Source organism: Elephas maximus, chromosome 6, assembly GCF_024166365.1.
Source record: "Elephas maximus indicus isolate mEleMax1 chromosome 6, mEleMax1 primary haplotype, whole genome shotgun sequence".
NCBI lineage: Eukaryota > Metazoa > Chordata > Mammalia > Proboscidea > Elephantidae > Elephas > Elephas maximus.
Genome location: NC_064824.1, coordinates 135,795,959 through 135,815,801, shown reverse-complemented (window position 1 = coordinate 135,815,801; position 19,843 = coordinate 135,795,959). Strand labels below are relative to the sequence as shown.

At 43.7% G+C, this 19,843-nt stretch overlaps 2 protein-coding genes across 3 annotated transcripts in view; both read right to left on the bottom strand.

Moving 5' to 3' along the window:
• The window catches only part of LOC126078229 (UDP-glucuronosyltransferase 1-6-like), a 220,496-nt gene that overhangs the window by 188,471 nt on the left and 12,182 nt on the right, over window positions 1-19,843 (bottom strand). Inside the window, exon 1 of one of the 2 annotated variants that reach the window (XM_049888495.1) lies at window positions 1,806-2,681. The exons of the other annotated variant lie outside the window; for it this stretch is intronic. Within the exon in view, the coding sequence (XP_049744452.1) occupies window positions 1,806-2,666 (861 nt within the window). The 5' untranslated portion in view covers window positions 2,667-2,681. Of the gene's footprint in view, window positions 1-1,805; window positions 2,682-19,843 lie in introns of those variants that run through there. 2 annotated transcript variants of the gene reach the window in all.
• Window positions 17,563-18,447, bottom strand: LOC126077898 (UDP-glucuronosyltransferase 1-6-like). Its single transcript, XM_049887619.1, has one exon. It carries the CDS (start codon window positions 18,445-18,447, stop codon window positions 17,563-17,565), a length of 885 nt encoding a protein of 294 aa, XP_049743576.1.

The window sequence follows — 19,843 nt, the reverse complement described above, 5'->3', positions numbered from 1 at the left end:
AGACTAATGTTTACCTAAAATTTTTTTAGATCAGGATTTCTCAACTTCACCACTGTTAATTTTTTTTCAAAGGAGAATTGTTTGTTGCTGTGATGGGTATGTCCTGTGCATTGTAGGATATTTGGCAGCATCCTTGGCCACTACCTACTAGTTGACAGTTGTTGTTAGGTGCTGTGAGCCAGTTCTGACTTGTAGTGACCCCATTCACAACAGAATGAAATAATGTCCAGGCCTGCATCATCCTCACAGTTGTTGCAATGCTTGAGCCCACTGTTACAGCCACTGTGTCAATCCATCTCATTGAGAGTCTTCCTCTCTTTTGCTGACTGTCTACTTTACCAAGCATGATGTCCTTCTCTAGGGACTCGTCCCTCCTGATAACATGTCCAAGTACGTCACAGTAGCAGCCCTCAACTGTGACACCGAAAATGCCTTCAGACATTGCCTCCTGGTGGGCAAGATCACCACCAGATGAGAATCACTGATCTGGATGACTCTGGAACATGAAATGAGGAAATGAGAACAGAAGGTCTAGCCCTGAGGAACTGGAATCTAGTTTTTTGAAAACGAAGAAGCCCTGGTGGTGCAGTGGTTAAGCACTCAGCAGCTAACCAAAAGGTTGGTGGTATGAACCTACCACCCATGTTGTGGGAGAAAGATGTGGCAGCCAGCTTCCATAAAGATTACCCACTGCATTTGTTTTGACTCCAACTTATAGTAACCCTGTAGGACAGAGTCGAACTGCCCTATAGGGTTTCCAAGGCTGTAAATCTTTACAGAAGCAGACTGCCACATCTTTCTCCTGTGGAGCCACTGGTGGATTCGAACTGCCAACCTCCTGGTTAGCAGCCAAGCACTTAACCACTGTGCCACCATGGCTCCTTCCTTTCCTGACATAGGAGGCTTGTATTTCATGCCCCTTGCTCCTTGGAACCAGTCCAATTCAGCTCATCATCTCTGCCCCTCTCTTTTCACAGTAGCTATAGCCAATTATCCAAATTGTTAACAGAGAAATTAGCAGATGTTAAAGAAGGGTGTAAAGGTGTTTGGGGCCTATTTGAGGTTTTTCTCTGGTGAAAGTGCGTTATAAAAGATAATGCTGGCTTAAAAGATGAGGAGTTGTCTGAAGGCTTTCAGAATTGCAATTACTCAAATTCGCACACACATATTTTCATTTTCCAGAGTAACTCTGTGAACTCCAGGTCAGGGGTCAGCAAACTTTTTCTCTAAAGCACCAAATAAAAACTATGCAGGCGTTGCAGACTGTATATGTCTCTGTCACATATTGTGTCTGATGTCCTTGCTGTTGAACAACCCTTTAAAAACGTAAAAATCACTCTCAGCTCTGGGTCATTCAATTCCAGGCCTCTGGCCAGATTTGGCCCACAGGCTATAGTTTTTTGACCCCTGGCTTAGGGCCCAGGTAAACTGCTAGGGACAGATTTTCGGGAATGGATTTTGACATGAACTGTCCTCCCAGCTCTGGTCCCCTTGGGCAATCTTTCTCCTCTACAGGCTGTGTAGGCTCATTTTATGATTCTGAGTCTCTCCCCAGATAACCTAACACCAGTCCTGTCTTCATTCAAATCCTCTGCATCAGCTCAGCCTCAAATGTCTTACCGCCCCCTGTACTCCCCACCTGGAGGCCCTTTTCCCTTTATTGGAAGGAAGACCACCATTTCTTCAGGCAGCCCTCCCAGGTGGGCTGGAGAGGCTGATTGAATAAGGAAAGACAGAGCACATATGAATGATTTCTGTCTACTTTCTAAGAAACAGGGCAAACAAAAATAGGTAAAACCACCAACCTGAGCTAGACGTTCCACCTTCTTGCAGTTGGTCCCTCCAATGAAGACCATGTTGGGCATGACTGGCTTGGGGAAGTCAAACACGAAGTCATACCTTAACAGCCAAATGGAGCCCTTCTGATATAAACTGACTAAGTCCACATCTCTCTTGAGGAGATCTGAGGCAAGGTCTTGGTACTTTGAAAACAGAAGGTAAAGTAGAGGGGTCTCCAACAAATTAGCGAGGAAGTTGGCCACCCGTTGGCAGAAAGTCATCTGGTCTGAGAATTGAGTATAGTACCTGGGAATGTAGGACAAGGGGCTTGGGCTTCCATTGAACCTGTACTCCAGGGCACATGGGAAGCCCCGGAAGAGGTACACAGAGGGCAGACCCAGGTACTCAGCCAAGATCACACCACAGGGCAAGGCTGGGTCTGTGAAAAGGGCATCGAACTTACTCTCCTTGAGGAATTGCAGGGTCTCTGAGTTCTTCAGGAGACTCTCACAGTTGGTGAAGAACTTGTTGATGACAATCATGTTATTTCTGTACTCTGTCTGAGGGTTCCTCAGGTAAGATCTCTCAGCAAAATGGCTGTTTCCAAACGAGCGGAAACGGTCCTTCAGCTCTTCCTGGGGATACGGCACTGGATAGAGTTTTCTTGTGTAGTATTTGGATTCCCTCAGAAGCAAATTCACTTCTGGCACCAACACCACAATGCCGTGTCCCCTCTTGCTGAGAAGCTCAACTATCTCCTTCATACTAAGCCAGTGGCTTCCATCCTGAGGAACAACCAGCAGCTTCTCGCCTCCAATCACACCCCAAAGTGCTAACAAGAAAGCCCCAGCAGAAGCCCTCTGAAATGCTTGCAGAAGGAAGGCCATGTTGGAAAGGATTAAAGTAAAATATTAATCATGAAGAATCATTTACAATGCCTAAATCACAGGCTTCCTAGCAATCTCACTGAACTACCTCTCCCTTGCTCTGAATTTTGCCCTTTGATTTGAAAGAAACCACAACCAATATTTAACTCTTTCTAAGCACACAGCTAACTTGGGGCAATGAGGTTCCTTATCAGCTTGTGCCTGAGCTTCTGGGTTTCTTTCTCTCTTTGTCCCCACCTATCTACTTCTCCCTCTCCAAAGTGTCAGACTGGTAGTTTGAGGACAAGTTGGGAAGTCCTCTGGAGGCCTGCTGCTGCACTACATCCTGAGCTCCCCAGATTCCACCTCATCAGTGACATCCACAAGTCAACAGCTATCAGTGTGTATCAACTTTCTTACCAGCTTTTCTCATAGCAAAAAGGAAGAGTTACCTTAACAGATTCTACACTACAAAATGGAGTTGCCCACCTCAGGTTCCAGGGATCACGAAGATGGCAAGATTGAAAGCTGGGCCAGGAGATCAGGGGTAGATGGAAGGTGTCAGATAGAACTTCCCACCCACACTCGTCCTCTACAAGTCATTGCTGTTGGTAGGATTTCTGTTTCCTGCAGCCAGATCTAATCCTCACAGATCTACCCTCTGTTGTTGTTGGTCATTGCTGTCAAGTCATATCCAACTCATAGAGACCACACGTGTCACAGACTAGAACTGAGCTCCGTAGGCTTTTCTTGGCTTTAATCTTTACCAAAGCAGTCTCCGGGGGTGCAAACAGTTAAGTGTTCAACTGCTAACCAGAAGTTTGGCAGTTTCAACCCTCTTAGAGGTGCCTAGGAAGACAGGTCTGGTGATGTGCTTCTGCAAGGCCACAGCTTTGAAAACCCTATGGAGCAGTTCTACTCTGCTCATGTGGGGTAGGAATTGGAAGGCCCTCTGGTAGCCAAAAAGTAGTTTCTAAAAACTGGCTCAATGAGCCAACTCTGCCTTGTGAAAGAGAGGAGTGGGGAGGGAGAAGTGGGAGTGAGAGGGAAAGATGGAGAGGGAGAGATGAAAGAGAAAGACATGGAGTGGAGGAGAGATGAGAGTGAAAGAGAGAGAGAGAGATGGAGGGAGAGATGAACAGTAAGCAGGAACAGAAGAGGAAGGTGAGAAAATTTTTGGGAAGAAAGTGTAGGAATCACAAATGGTGGGAAAGTCACAGGGTGAAAGATAGGGAATGTGGGTGACCTGTATCCTTCCTGCTCATCTTGTGGCTGAAGGTGGCCCAAGAAGGTGGTGATTGTGGAAAGCAGGCTGTCTAAGTGAAAGGTGGTTCATACAGTTCTGGAACAGAGTTGCCCAGATCTACTCACGAACACCTGCACAGCCACACAGCCAAGCTGGCACGCAAGGGCCAGTCCTAACTTACCCCCTTGGAGCAGGATATGCTGCCTGGACAGAAAGGAGGAGAAGCATGAGAAATGGGGATTTTTAAATCCACCCCTGCACAGGCTGGCCCCGGGAATGCAGCCAGGATGCATATATATTGTGCAGAGCATGGGCAGGGCATGGAAGGCTGCTCAGTGCCAGCTGGCTGCGGGCCTCCAAGGCTGCTTCCTGGGGAGGGGTGCCTGCAGGGTGTCCTGCTCCCAGTGATCAGGGCCAGCAGGTGGCAACATCCTGGTCTGGGTCTAGACAGGAGAAAGACCCCAAACCCATTGCCTTTGGGTGGATTCCAACTTCTAGCAACACTACAAGACAGAGTAGAACTGCCTTGTAGGGTTTCCAAAGAGCAGTTCTTAGATTCAAACTGCCAGCCTTTTAGTTAGCAGCTGAGCTCTTAGCCACTGTACCACCAGGACTCCAGTGACCCCAGAGGACAGAGTAATACAGCCCCATAAGGTTTCCAAGGCTATAATCTTTTCAGAAGCAGACTGCCACATCTTTCCTCAGCTGAGCGGCTGGTGGATTGGAACTGCCGAACTTTTGGTTAGCAGCTGAGCACTTAATCACTGTGCCATCAGGGCTCCGTTCAGCAAGACCCCAGGATGGAACAAAGGAAGCACAGTGCAGGTCCCTGAAGCTGGCAGGAGCGAGGTAGGACTTTGAGAACAGGACGTGGAGGGAGGGCAGCTTCAGCCATGTGTGGAGAAAGGAGAAAGAAAAAGCAATAGACCACAGGTTCTTCAGGCCAGTCCCCCCTGTGTGAGGGTATCTCCCTAAAATGGAGTTTCATAAGGACTCGAGGAAACCTAGCAGGCCAGGGACCTTAGTGTTTGTTGCAGGAGCTGCCCTAGAGTAACAAAACATCAAAGATAGTGGGGGTTACTAATTGAGAACAAAATTTTCCCCGTTCTCAACTTATTTTGATCTCCTTAGGCCCTGTTGAAGACATGCATCCATTTTTTACTTAGTTTAGATACCCCAGCAACCTTTTAAGAAGAGATCTTTTATCTAAAAGGAAATGTCAAATAAAAGTTTCAGAAACAGAATTGCTATTAGACTTGCCTGAAACCAACCAATCAATTGATTGTATGGTACAATAGAAAAGAGGTCTTCTGTTATTTGCAAGCACTTAGCTTGCAATCACAAGAGTCACTCCATTATTTTACCCAGTTCTGCAGATTGCCTGTCTTCTGTACCTAAAAGCATATGGGCCACCATGTTGACATATGTTGGTCAGGTCCTATCGGCTGAAAAAATTAATGTTCAAATAGACACCTCTATACCTTTACCTAAAGTATCACAAAAATATCACAGTACCCTTTAAAAAGAAAAGCTGGAGGAGGGCTTAACCCAATCATTCAAGACTTTCTAACTAAAGCTTTCTAATTTAATAATTTCTTGGCACTAGTCTCTGCAATACTTCAGTTTTCCCTGTTAAGAAACCTGATAATCAGGGCTGGAGACTCGTCCAGGACCTATGTGCCATTAACTGTATAGTAATTCCTAGATTCTGCATAGTCCCCAATCCGCACTTGCTTCTTTGCAATGTACCCCCTGAAGCAACACACTTCACAGTGGTCGACCTTCGAAGTGCTTTTTTTTCAGCATCCTAGTTCATGCAGACAGCTAATACTTATTTGCTTTCACTTGAGAGGACCAATTATTCACGTGGACTGTAATGCCCCAGGGTTCACCAAGTCTCCCACCTAATTGTCTCAGATTTTACAAGTTGATATACAGCCTTTAGGTTCCAGATTCTTACAATATGTGGATGACTTATGGTCTGTTCCAACCCTCAACAGGCATGTCTCACAGATAATATTCTGTTGTTATAACATTTGGCCACAGGAGGGCACACAGCCACCAAAGAAAAAATCGAAATTAGCCCAACATTTGATTAAATACTTGGGACATGTTCAATCAGCAAAAGAAATCACTATAGAGCCCAAAAGAAAAGAACTTATCATGTCTCCACTAGAAGAAAAACAACTGAGAGGATTTTTAGGATTCTGCAATTACCGCAGAGCTAGGATACCTAATTTTTCTTTGTTAGCTCAAACCCTTTACTAATTTTTAAAGGTTCTGGACCTGACTCAACTTTCTGAAGATGGCCAGAAAGCATAACCGAACAAACACCAAACCAAAACAAACCAGTTGCCGTTGAGTCATTTCCAACTCAGTGACCTTGTAGGACACAGCAGAACTGCCCCATAGAGTTTACCATAGCAGCGTGTAGATTCAAACTGCCAACGGATTGGTTAGCACCCAAGCTCTTAACCACTGCACCACCAGGGCTTTAATTACTACCCCTGCTCTAAGGCTTCCTAATTATAATTTATACTTTCTACTTTTTGCCCAGAAACTTCTGGGAATACTTTAGAAGTCCTCACTCAAAAACACAGAAGACCACAGAGGCTCACGGTTATTAGGGCATTCAATTAGACCCTGTTTCTAGGGGCTACCTACCTTGCTTCAGAGTGGTTGCTGCAACTGCTAGGCTACTTGAGACCATAGCAGATATAGTTCTAGTAAGTTGTCTTGACACTTATGTCCCTTATGTGGTGTCAGCCATTTTAAATTCAACATTAACTCCACACCTCTCAGCTAGTAAGCTGAGTTCTTGTGATGTGCTCCTTTTAGCAGCTTGTAATATTCAGGTACATACTGTAGCCTCTCTGAATCTGGCTACATCGTTGCCTCTACCTCTACCTAATGATGATGACAATCCACACCATTACTTTCAGTGAATCTTACTGAACAGCTTTTGTCTTCTAGGCAAGATTTACAAGAAACCCCATTATCAATACCAATTTACCTCTATTGTTTCATGGGTCATATTGAAAGCCTGAACATATCAGCTCTCATTACCAGGGAGGATATGCCATGACCACCAGGATCCTCAAAGGTTGTGCCCTTCCTGAAGCCACTTCAGATCAACAGGCTGAACCAATCAACATGTTGCAAGAGGGATTGCAAACTGGCTTCTGAATGCTCAATGTACATAGAATCTAAATATGTTCTTGAAATTACTCATGATTTTGGCAATTATGGAAACAAAGAGGGTTGTTAACGTCTTCTGGTGTTCAACTTAAAATGGTCTTTTAGAAGCAGACCTCCTGGAAGCCCTTTTGCTGCTCTCTGAGATCAGTGTAATTAAAATTCAAGCCTATCAACCAAAAGCAGTTCCACAAACAGGAAATTAAAGGAAACAGCATGGCTGATAGAACAGCTTTCCAATCACCCTTTCAGAACATCACCCTCCTTCATGATTGTGATGATTCCACTCATGAGCATAAGGGAAAGGAGGGATAGTTAATAGAAATAAAACAATCATGGCACCTGTAAACTGTGGCCCATAAAAATCTGACCCAAAAGAAATTTCAAAGTCACTTTATAAACACCAACAATTAAACTCACAAATTAAAGTAAAGAATGGGAGCAGGCCAGCTGTCATCAGGATTCAACCACTAGACTGTGGATCAGGCCTAATAAAAAATCAATTTTCTGGAATGCTTGCATGTCCCTATGGTTCAAAATTGCTGCCATGATAAGACAGGAATAATGGCAGATGAACTAATCAGGGCTTTAGAATCCCGTTGATGTGGATGTTTTTCTGCCACGGTAGAACACGTTTTTTCTCAGTTTTGAAGATCACACTCCCCCTTTGTTTCCATCCTGTTAATGCTTTGCAAAAACTTTTAACAGCTCTGTACGGTCCCTCACCTCAGGTCACTGCTTTGGTTGACAGACAACCTTTTAATATGCTTATAGAAAATCCCTCTAGATTTGGAAGAGTGGCTTTAAAGGATTTATCTGAACATCAAAAATTAGCCCCACATGACTGTTTCTGGTGCTCCACCTCTGGGATATGGGTGAAACCCAACGAGAACTTAGTAAATCCCAAATCCCGGCAAGCCTCTGTACTGGATGCATTGCACATGAACATTCATTTGGGAAGCAATAAGATGATAGAAATCTTAAAGAAATATTGGTGAGAGCACTTTTATAAGCTTGCTGAACAAGTGGCTTCCCAGTTTCTTGTTTGTTCTCAATTTAATTCCAATAAACCTTATACAGCACCACCTGGGAGATTTCCTCTGCTTTCAGGACCTATTCTTGAATGGCAGATTTATTTCATCCAGCTTCCACCCTCGAATCCTTACAAGTTTGTACTAGTAATGATTTGTATTAGTAATGATTTGCAAATTCTCTCACCGGGTGGAAGCTTTCCTCAGTCATCAAGCTGCTTTTGTAGTTTAGAAAATTCTCAAGGATATTATTCCTACCTAGGGGGCCCAAGAGTCATTTGTAGTGACAGAGGCACCCATTTTACTGGATGAATAACTAAAGAGTTCTCATGAATTGAATTATGTCCCCCCAAAGATGTCTCTCTCAATTTGGCTGGGCCATATTTCCCGGTATTATGTAATTTTCCTATATGTTGCAAATCCTGCCCCCATGATGTTAATGAGGGAGGATGGGTGGCAGTTGTGTTAATGAGGCAGGACTCAATCTACAAGATTGGATAGTGTCTTGAGGCAATCTCCTGAGATATAAAAGAATCAAGCAGAGAGATGGGGGACCTGGTGCCACAAAGAAAGCAGTGCCAGGAGCAGAGCGTGTCCTTTGGACCCAAGGTTCCTGTGCAGAGAAGCTCCTAGTCCAGGAGAAGACTGATGAGAAGGCCAACAGAAAGACACAGCCTTCCCTTGAAGCTGACACCCTGAATTTGGACGTTTAGCCTACTTTACTGTGAAGAAATAAATTTATTGTTGTTAAAGACATCCACTCGTGGTATTTCTGTTCTAGCAGCACTAGATAACTAAGATAGGAGATATGCAAAAATTTCCCTATTTTTCAGAGACTTCATTATCCTCACCATCCTTAATCCTCTGGTTTAGTTGAAAGAACTAATGGTGTAATAAAACTTAACTAGCCAAGCTTTCCAAACCTCTACAATTGCCTTGGAAAAAAGTTGCCCCTGGTGGTTTTAAATTTAAGGACTACTTCATTTGGACTTCACAAAATGACCCCTCATGAAATTATTACTGGACAACCAATAGCTCTTCCATATTGGGCAAATTGCCCTCAATCAGTTTTAATTCAGTCTGATCTGATTCAATATAGTAAATCTTTGATTCAATATTCTAATGAACACTTTATACAAGTTAAAGAAGCTTTTAATAATCAAAAGCAAGAAATGTCTCATTTACACAATATTCAACCTGGATAGTATGTTTAGTGGAAAAAACACCAATTGAAAGACTCTCTCAAACCTAGATGGAAAGTGCTATACTTGATATTTCTTACAAACAATTGTGCTGCCAAATTACAGGGGGTCAAGACCTGGATTCATCTCTCTCAGCTGAAAAGAACTCTGCCTGGACTGTCCAACCCATGGAAGGACTCAAGCTCCAATTCTGATGACCTCGAGATCAGAAACAGACGACATCTGAAGTGGACAATTCTTTCCAAGACTTCTGGATCAAGCCTGTATAAAACATGGCTCCTAATCGAGCTGAAATTTCCTTAAACAAGTTTTAACATTGCTGGTTTCCATGCAAACTATTGACATTTTTGCAATTAGCTTCATACTCATAACCTTTCTTTCTGTAATCACCTTGCTTTATCATTTTGGCATTATTCCTTGCTATATATTATCCTAGTTATCATTTTGACATTATGGAGTTCTTCTTAAGTATTATTTTCCTGCTTTCAAAAATTTTTGACACATGGAAGGAAAATGCTTTCATGAAGTTAGCACAATCAGTAAGTTGTGCTGGTAACATGACTGAATGTTGGATCTGTCATCCTGCTCCAATAGCTTCACACGAAAATTTGGATCCATTAGCTTCTCCTTTTCCCCATACTAAAGTATAATTCTATACCTCCCACTACCACCAAACTTGAGATCATCTTTAAGCAAGCCACATGTGTCAGATTTTGGTATCCTTCTGGAGTGTTAATGCAACTTCAGATACCGTTCTTTAATTTAACTCAACTGAAAATATATGACTGAGTTTTGCAGTGCTCTACAACTTGCACCCAAAGAGGTCACCTTATTTGTCAACTTACCTATTCAGATTTCAAACACAGACAGGTCCCTAGATCATTCTCCGTTTCCTCACTGCCTAAGAAATACTTTGCTTGGTACCCCTAGATCTATCCCCCTATGTAATGGACCAAAAAAATTAAAAAAAAAAAAAAAACTTCAGAAATGGACAGTTGTGCATTTGTAACAACTCTGTAACAGAACCCTGGCTTGAACAAGTTAATCAAAACATTCCCTTCCCACAAACTATACCAGGAATGGCATGATTTGTGTTCCTGATGCATATGTATTCTGATGTGGAGGATCAGATTATCCTACAGAAAGTGTACCAAAACCGAACCATGAACCTCACACTTGGGCATTACCCTGTTTAGATGGATGGAACATGATGGGTCAATGCACCCTGAGTCTTCTAGGAGTTCCTTTAGACATTCACTTTTATGATAAAAGCAGACATTGGGCTAATGACTTAAATATCCTAGTCAGGAATCACACAAGAATCAAAGACAATTATGGATATTATGGTCCAATAGGAAAATACCACAGCCTTGAATATAGATTTCTTAGATCATTCTTCTCCTTTGTCAGACTAGCCTAATTAAAAAGGGCCATCCAAAATATGTCAGCCACTATGGAATAGCTAGCTAAATACATTGCAGAAACATTACAGCACAATGTGAATCCTTGGCATCTTTAGTTAAAACGGTTTTGGACCAAAGAATAGTTCTTGACTTTCTATTAGCACAAGAAGGAGGAGTATGTGCCACTTCTTGTTGCACCTGGGTAACTACCACTGGAAGAGTAGAACAGGGCATAAAGAAAATTTGACCGAATGCTACCTGGCTCCATATAGAAGATGCTAGCAGCCCTGATGATTGGTTTGGCATTTTCAGTTGGTTATCCAATGGTATCTCTTGTAAAAACTAGGCTAGTTGTATTCTTTTTTGTTACCATTTTCTTTTTCCTGATTAAATGTTCTTTTCTGGCATTACCCAGTTCTGTACTGAAGCACTCCCACTACTCATAAACAATATGCCATGTATTTTGAAGAAACTGTTGAGGCCTCTGTAGACTCACCTGTTCCTTAACTTGAGTCCTTGCCTATGCCAACTGATTCCTCTTTAAATCCATCCTTCCACCTCGTCAGTCTTCTAAGATTTGAAATAGCATGGTAAAGACATTTGCAGTAGTGCCCAGTTATCCATCTGGTGACATTAGAACCAGTCATCCATCTGATAGTGACCAGGGTCTTAAATGACTTAAAAACGTATCATTCTCATAGAATCACATAAGTTATTAATCAACCAAGTTCCAGTTTTTTGATACTCATATTAAATACCTTTTTTTTTTTTAACCCTGATCACCCTAGCAGTTAGCCATAATTTAGATAATTACTCACTAAGAGAAACACCACTGCCAAAATGTTCCACATGTTGGTAATCTCCAAGGTAACCAATCATAAAGATAAATACACAGTTTTAAAACAAAAGCAACACATTAAAGGCATTGTAGACACTGGCTTAAGTTGTATTTTTTTTTTTTTAAGTGCCTATTAAGACTGACTTGGCATTTTGAGGTTTTTTTCTCCTGACTTGCCCACAGTTCAACTTTCAGCTCAACCATAAATGTTGGGATTTCAGTCTCTAGGGAAACAAGATGAGCTCAGAGGTGGACACAGGACCCTTGCTACCCACCTCCCCCATCACCAAGCTGGAAGCCCTGGTGGAGAGAAGTCACTGATGTTCACCTGGAATTTGTTTAGATCAGGATTTCTCAACTTCAGCAGTATTGACATCTTTGGGGAAGGAGAACTCATTACTGCAGGGGAAGGGTATGTCCTAGTCATTGTAGGATGTTTGGCAGCATCCCTGGCCTCTACCTACTAGTTGACAGTAGCAAGCCCTAACTGTAACACCAGAAATGTCTTCAGATATTGCCTCCTGGGGGGAAAATCACCCCCAGTTGGGAATCACTGACCTAGATGATTCTGGAACACAAGAGGAGGGAACAAAAATAGAAAGGCCAGCCCTGAGGAATTAGGACCTAGTTTTCTGAAAACTAAGGAGTCCTGGTGGCACGGTGGTCAAGCACTTCACTGCTAACTCAGTGGTTGGTAGGTTGAAGCTCCCAGTTGCTCTACAGAAGGAAGAAGTACCAATCTGCTTCCATAAATATTACAGCCTTGGAAACTTTGGGAGCAAGTCTACTCTGTCCTATAGGTTCACTATGAGTAGGAATCAACTCCATAGCAACAGGTTTCTGAAAACTGCTCTGTAAAGAACGTTGCATGAAATCTAGGGTGTTTTTTATCATAAAGAGAAAACTCAGAGAGAGAAAATTCCAGCCTATATTGAGCTGGCTCCAAGGAAGAAAAAGATAGGGCAGATTTGGTCCCAACTGTCTGCAATGCACTTTCACATGCTCTTTGTTGCTTCATCTGATGCTCAAACAGCTCTCTTAGGTGGAAGGCAGACTTCATCAGCTCCATTGTACAGATAAGGAAACTGAGGCCCAAGACCCCATGGCTGGGAGAAGGCTGGTCACATCCATGGACTCCTCTTCCCTACTTGTTGCTGCTTTCTTCCAGGGCTTGTATAATGGGACAAATAGTGCAGAGCAAACACATGAGCTTAGGATGGGAGGGTGAAAGGGAGTGGGTTCTCTCCTCCTCTGCCCTGGGCTTGCCTGTGGCCACAGGCAGTTCATTCAACTGCTTCCATTTGCTTACTCATTTAACGAGAAAGCTGGACTAAACTATGTCTGAGGGCTTCCATCCTATTATTCCACCCTAAAATAGCCCCATCATATTGGTGTTGCATCTACAGCTTTCAAAGTGTTTTTTCCGTGAACCTGATCTTACCCAACTTGCACCAGGACTGTTGAGAGTCTCCATTACACAGCTGGAGAAATGTACGCTCAGACTTGTGCTACGTGCCCCAGCCTCCACACAGCTGGGTTCAAATCCAACTCTTAGCTCTTATCCTGTGCTGTAATATAATGGGGACAAGGGGAAGTCCGGGGCCAGCAGGCGAGGGGAAACCTGGCCCCTCCTGCCATTGCTTAGGCTCAGGCTGAGTTCTCATCGTCCCCTCCCAGAGAGCAGGCTGGGCAGAGAGAATGTACTTGTTCCTGGAGTGTGATTCAGCCAGAATCTGGCTCCAAGGCCTGTGCACTCCCAACGGAGAGAGTCCTTTGAAAACCTTGAGCAGTTCCCTGCATTGCAAGTGGAAGAGACTAGGCCTCATCATCAAATTCTTTTGTTCTGAGAAAAAAAAACCCTAATGGTCCTTCTAATAATGAAATGTAAAGCTGAGTACTCTTCTAAAATGAGGATGTTTGAGGCCTGAGGCTCCCAATAGGAAATGAGGTTACCGTGGGGAAGACAGAACTCAACCAAGAAAACAAGAAGGATGACTCAACTCTCGGGCCCCTGGCCAGGATTTGAACCGCTGTGGACAGAGGTCACCAATTGCCGTCAAGTCGATTCTGACTCATAATGACCCTATAGTGGGCAGGGGGACAGGGCCTATAGATAAAAGCTCTTTCCAGGAGATACTGAATGGGATGCTGGGGAGAAGTCAGGACCAGAAAATAGACAGAAAGATTGACGAGGCAGTGGCAGAATGGTTTTGGGGCCAATTGGCAAAGGGGACACAGGGCTGGAGAGGAGGCCCTTGGCAGGGCCGGATAAGTGTCTTCAGAACATCTGTGCTGCCCCCACAACTAAGACTCTGAGATCCCACAGTGGGAACCACTAGCCAGGCAGTGAGTGGCTTCTCCATAGGCCCCTCAGACACAGCGGGGAGAACAGCTGCCAAATGGTCTGTGAGCAGGTGCAAGGGCTCCCAGAAACAACCAGGGAGGCCCAAGTGGCCAAGACCCCCTGGGAAAGGAGGCAGGTGGGCTGTGGTCAGAGGGTCTTTCACATGGGCATGAGGGAAGTGGTCACTGTATCTTCCCAAGGAGGGCCCACCAAAAGAGTCTTCCCTAACATCTGGTCACAGCATCATGCAAGGAATGTCCACCAAGCTATGGTCTTTGAAAGGCTTTGCACATTTTCTTCGTAGTGTTGGAACAGTTTGACTGACTAAAGAAATTAGGTTCTGATGACTGTCATTTAATTCCTAATAATTACAAGTACAACTTAATAATTACATGTTGTAATACAGAATCCTCTCTACAGGGACACGTTGGGATGAAAATTAAGGTACAAATGCAGGTAAGCTCCAGATAAAGTGCAATCACTACAGTCTGGTTTTTCAATATGATTGAATACCCCTCACTGACATCTCTATATCTATTGTGGATGTTGCTAGGTGCCAGTGAGTCAATTTTTGACTCATGGTGACCTCATGTTGCAGAGTAGATCTGCCACACAGGATATCATAGGTTGTAATTTTTGTGGGAACAGATCACCAGGTCTCTTCTGCCATGAAGGCCCTAGGTGGGTTCAACTGCCAAACTTTCAGTTAGCTTAACCAGTGCACCACCGGGCATATATATATGTGTGTGGATGTATATATATATAAACACAATAAAAACTGCAAAAGCCAGAACCTATGAGTTATGAATTGAATTGTGTCCCCCTGAAATATGTGTCAACTTGGCTAGGCCGTAATTACCAGTATGTTTTAGTCGTCCACCATTTTGTGATCTTATGTAATTTTCCTTTGTATGGTAAATCCTAACCACTACGATGTTAATGGGAGCCTTGGTGACACAGTGGATAAACATTCAGCTGCAAACCAAAAGGTCAGCAGTTCAAATCCATCAGCCGCTCCTTGGAAACTCTATGGGGCCGTTCCACTCTGTCCTAATGGATCACTGTGAGTCAGAATCACCTCCATGGCAATGGGTTTTATGATGTTATAAGGTAGGCTCAGAGGCAGTTACATTAATGAGGCAGGACTCAATCTACAGGATTAGGTTCTATCTTGAGTTAATCTCTTTTCAGATACAAAGAGAGAATGAAGAGGAGATGAGGGGGACCTCCTACCACCAAGAATGCAGAGCCAGGAGCAGAGCATGTCCTCTGGACCCAGGGTACCTGCACTGACATGATCCCAGACCAGGTGAAGATTGATGACATGGATCTTGCCACAGAACTGAGAGAGAGAAAGCCTTCCCCTGGAGCTGGTGTCCTGAATTTGAACTTCTATATTCCTAAACTTTGAAAGAATAAATTTCTCTTTGTTAAAGTCATCCACTGGTGTTACTTCTGTTACAGCAGCACTAGGTACCTGAGACACTCTGTAAGGCATAAACCTGTCAGAGAAGGCGATTTCAAATATTTTCCATTAGTAGAGAGTGATAGAAAAGGGGTAGCTGCACCCCATCAAAGGTAGAAAACTTGTAAGACCCAGAAAAACAAGGCAGTCCCATTGAGTCCCAGCTCTCAATGGTTTCACTGAAACATTGCTCCAAGGGGAAATACAGTGCTAGGTTTCTACAAGGCTCTGGTCACACATTTTCATCAACTGATCGATGCACAACCTTGTTTTAGTGTGTTTCTGTTTAAAGAAACCGTATTTGATAGATTTCCTTTGTTCATTACCATTGAACTCATGGCCAATAGTGCTATGCCTCATGCCTGAATGAAGCTTACCTAAAAACACTTCAGCACTACAACTGGGGCCATTTAAAAAAGTAAAACCGCCAACAAAGAGCACAAACATGCAAAACACATGGCACTAAATAGACAGCCAAAAGGACACTTGTTTACAGGAGGAGGGTTGGGAAAAAAAAAGGAGAGCGTCACTTTGTCATTGGCTGGGAATGTGCACATCAGGTAATTCAAAGTTTTCACCACGCTGGGCACATCTGCAAATGACCACAAAGGTGGCAAGAAAATTCACTTGGGGGTTATGAATATATTTTAGCTGGTAGGTAAATTTTCAAATATGAAATCTGTGAGTAATGAACATCAACTGTATATATAGACACAGAGATAGAGTAGATATAACCTGTTGCTGTCGAGTCAATTCCAATTCATAGCGACCCTATAGTACAGACTAGAACTGCCACATAGAGTTCCCAAGGAGTGCATGGTGTATTAGAACTACTGACCTTTTGGCTAGCAGATGTAGCTCTTAGCCACTACGCCACCAGGGTTTCCAGTAGATATAGGTATAGATAGATAGATCTCTCATAAGTGTTGAAGATGATTTCTCTTAATTAACAAGATATAATAGGGATTCTAATCTCACAAAGACATTCATTACCGAACAGGGCTTTTTTCTTTTGTTTTCAAAAATAAGATGAATGGTACCAAGGTACCAGAAATGATATTTCTTTCCTTCTAATGTAAAATGTTTCTTATGACACTTCCGCTTTTTAACTTCTTTAATTGAATTTTTCTGACAAACCCAAAACCAAACCTATTCTCATTGAGTCAATTCCATCTGAGAGCTTACACACAGGACAGAGTGGAACTGTCCCATAGAGTTTCCAAGACTACAGAGCAACAGGTGGGTTCCAATTGCCAATCTTTCACTTAGCAGTCAAGTGCCTAACCACTGCAACACCAGGGCTCCTTCCTTTCCTGACATAGGATACTTCTATTTCACACCCCTTGCTTCTTGGAACCAGTCCAGTTCTGCTCATTATCTCTGCCCTTCTCTTTATAGAGTAGTTCCAGCCAATTGTCCAGCTTGTTAACAAACAAATTAGCAGCTGTTAAAAAAGACTGTTCATGGTGTTTGGAGCCTATCTGATGCTTTTTCTGTGGTAAAAAATGTATCAAAAAAGAGAATTCTGGCATTAAAGACAGGGAGTGGTCTGAAGCTTTCATAATTGTAAATATTCAAATACACACACAGATTTTCATCTTCCAAAGTTACTCTGGGAACTCTAGGTCAGGGGTCAGCAAACTTTTTCTCTGAAGAGCCAAATAATAACTATGCAGGTGTTGCAGACCACATTCGTCTCTGTCATATAGTTTGTGGTTGTTGCTTAACATCCCTTTAAAAATGTAAAAACCATTCTTAGATCTGGGTCATTCAAACCAGGCCTCTGGCCAGAGTTGGCCCACAGGCTGTAGTTTGTTGATTCCTGGCTTAGGGCCCGGGGAAAATCCATGGGACAGAGTTGCAAGAATGGGTTTTAACTTGCTCTGTCCTCCCAGCTCTTGGCCCCTTGGGCAAGCCTTCTCCTCTATCTCCTCAACAGGATGAAAGGCTCATTCTGTGACTCTGAGTCTCTTCCCAGATAACCCAACATCAGCCCTGTCTTCATTCAAATCCTCTGCATCACCTCAGCCATAGATATCATACCACTCCCCATCTCGAGCCCCTTTCCCGTTTGTCGAAAAGAAGACCGTCATTTCTTCAGGCAGCCCCCCAGATGGGCTGGAGAGCTGACTGAGTAAGGGGAAACAGAGCACATATGAATGATTTCTTTCTACTTTCTAAGAAACAGGGTAATCAAAAATAGGAAAAACCACCAACCTGAGCTAGGCGTCCCCTCTTCTTGCAGTTGGTCCCTCCAACGAAGACCATGTTGGGCATGACTGGCCTGGGGTACTCAAATACAAAGTCGTATCTTAACAGACATATGGAGACATTCTGATATAATGTGACTAAGTCCACATCTCTCTTGAGGAGATTTGAGGCAAGGTCTTGGTACCTCAAAAACAGAAGGTAAAACAGAGGGGTCTCCAACAAATTAACGAGGAAGTTGGCCACCCTTTGGCAGAAAGTCATCTTATTGGAAAACTGAGTATAGTACCTGGGAATGTAGGACACGGGGTTTGGGCTTCCACTGATCGCATACTCCAGGACATAAGGGAAGCCCCGGAAGAGGTACACAGAGGGCAGGCCCAGGTACTCAGCCAGGATCACGGCACAGATCAAGGCCGGGTCTGTGAAAAGGGCATCGAACTTACTCTCCCTGAGGAATTGCAGGGTTTCCGAGTTCTTCAGGAGGCTCTGGCAGTTGGTGAAGTACATGTCACCAATAATCTTTATATTCCTATACTCTGCCTGAGGAGCACTCAGGAAAGATCTCTCAATAAAGTGGCTGTTACCAAAAGAGTAGAAACGGTCCTTCAGCTCTTTCTGGGGGTATGGCACTGGATAGAGTTTTCTTGTGTAGTATTTGGATTCCCTCAGAAGCAAATTGACTTCCGGCACCAACACCACAATGTCGTGTCCCCTCTCGCTGAGAAGCTCAACTATCTCCTTCATACTAAGCCAGTGGCTTCCATCCTGAGGAACAACCAGCAGCTTCTCGCCTCCAATCACACCCCAAAGTGCTAACAAGAAAGCCCCAGCAGAAGCCCTCTGAAGTGCTTGCAGAAGGAAGGCCATGTTGGAAAGGATTAAAGTAAAATATTAATCGTGCAGAAGAATCATTTACACCGACTAAGTCACAGGCTTCCTAGCAATCTCCCTGAACTACATCTCCCTTGCTCTGAATTTTGCCCTTTGATATGAAAGAAATCAAAACTCGTATTTAACACTTTCTAAGCACACAGCTAACTTGGACCAGTGAGGTCCCTTATCAGCTTGTGCCTGAGCTTCAGGGTTTCTTTCTCTCTTTGTCCCCACCTATCTGCCTCTCCCTCTTCAAAGACGCAGGGTGACAGTTTGACAAAATGCTGGGAAGGCTTCCGGAGGCCTAATGCTGAGCTACATCTGAGCTCCCCAGTTTCCACCTCATCAGTCATGTCCACATGTGAACAGCTATCAGTGTGTATCAACTTTCTTACCAACATTTCTCAGAGTGGAAAGAAAGAGTTATCTTCATAGATTCAAGACTATGCAGTGGAATCATCCACCTCAAGTTCTGGGATTAGAGTGATGGCGGGATTGAAAGGTGGGCCGAGGGAGGAGGAGTGGATGAAGGAGCCGGATAGAAGTTCCAACCCTCACTCGTCTTGAGTAGGGCATTGCTGTTGGTAGGATTTTTGTTACCTGTAACCAAATCTATTCCTCACAGAAATACCCTCTGTTGTTCTTAGTTGTTGTTGACTAGATTTCAACTCACAGAGATCCCATGTGTTACAGAGTAGAACTGAGCTCCAGAGGGTTTTTTGGCTTTAATCTTTACAGAAGTAGTCCCTGGGTAGTGCAAATGATTAAGTGTTCAACTCCTAGCCAGATGATAGGAAGTTTCAACCCACCCAGAGTTGCCTGAGAAGAAAGGCCTAGTGATGTGCTACTGAAGGGCCACAGCCTGGAAACCCTATGGAGCCCCTCTACTCTGCCCATGTGGGGACACCATGGGTCAGAAGTGACTGAACAGAAACCAACAGAGCAGGAAAGTCAGTGGGAAGGGAGGACATCAGCATTTTTGATACTCCCAAAGTTAATATTTGTCCTTTTGTCTAGGGATTTGTGCCTAAAAGAGAAGCTTACGTGAAGTTGAAGGAGCCCTGATGGTGCAATGGTTAAATGTTTGGCTGTTAACCAAAAGGTCAGCGGTTCAAATCTACCAGCCACTTCTTGGGAGAAATATTTGGCAGTCTGCTTCTGAAAAGATCACAGCCTTGGAAACCCTATAGAGGAGTTTTATTCTGTCTTATAGGGTCACTATGAGTCAAAATTGACGCAATGGCAACTGGTCTTTGGACATGAAATGGCAGAGACCCTGGTGTGCAGGTAGGAGTCTTGGGTTTGGTTCTGGTGTTTCCACTGTGCATTTTTCAGGAACACAAGAAGATGTGCTTCCACCCTTCCTGCCCTGGCCCAGGCCCCTCCTCTG

Bases quoted from the DNA above. Each gene is read 5' to 3' on its own strand.
- LOC126077898 (XM_049887619.1), bottom strand. From the start codon at position 18,447: ATGGCCTTCCTTCTGCAAGCACTTCAGAGGGCTTCTGCTGGGGCTTTC.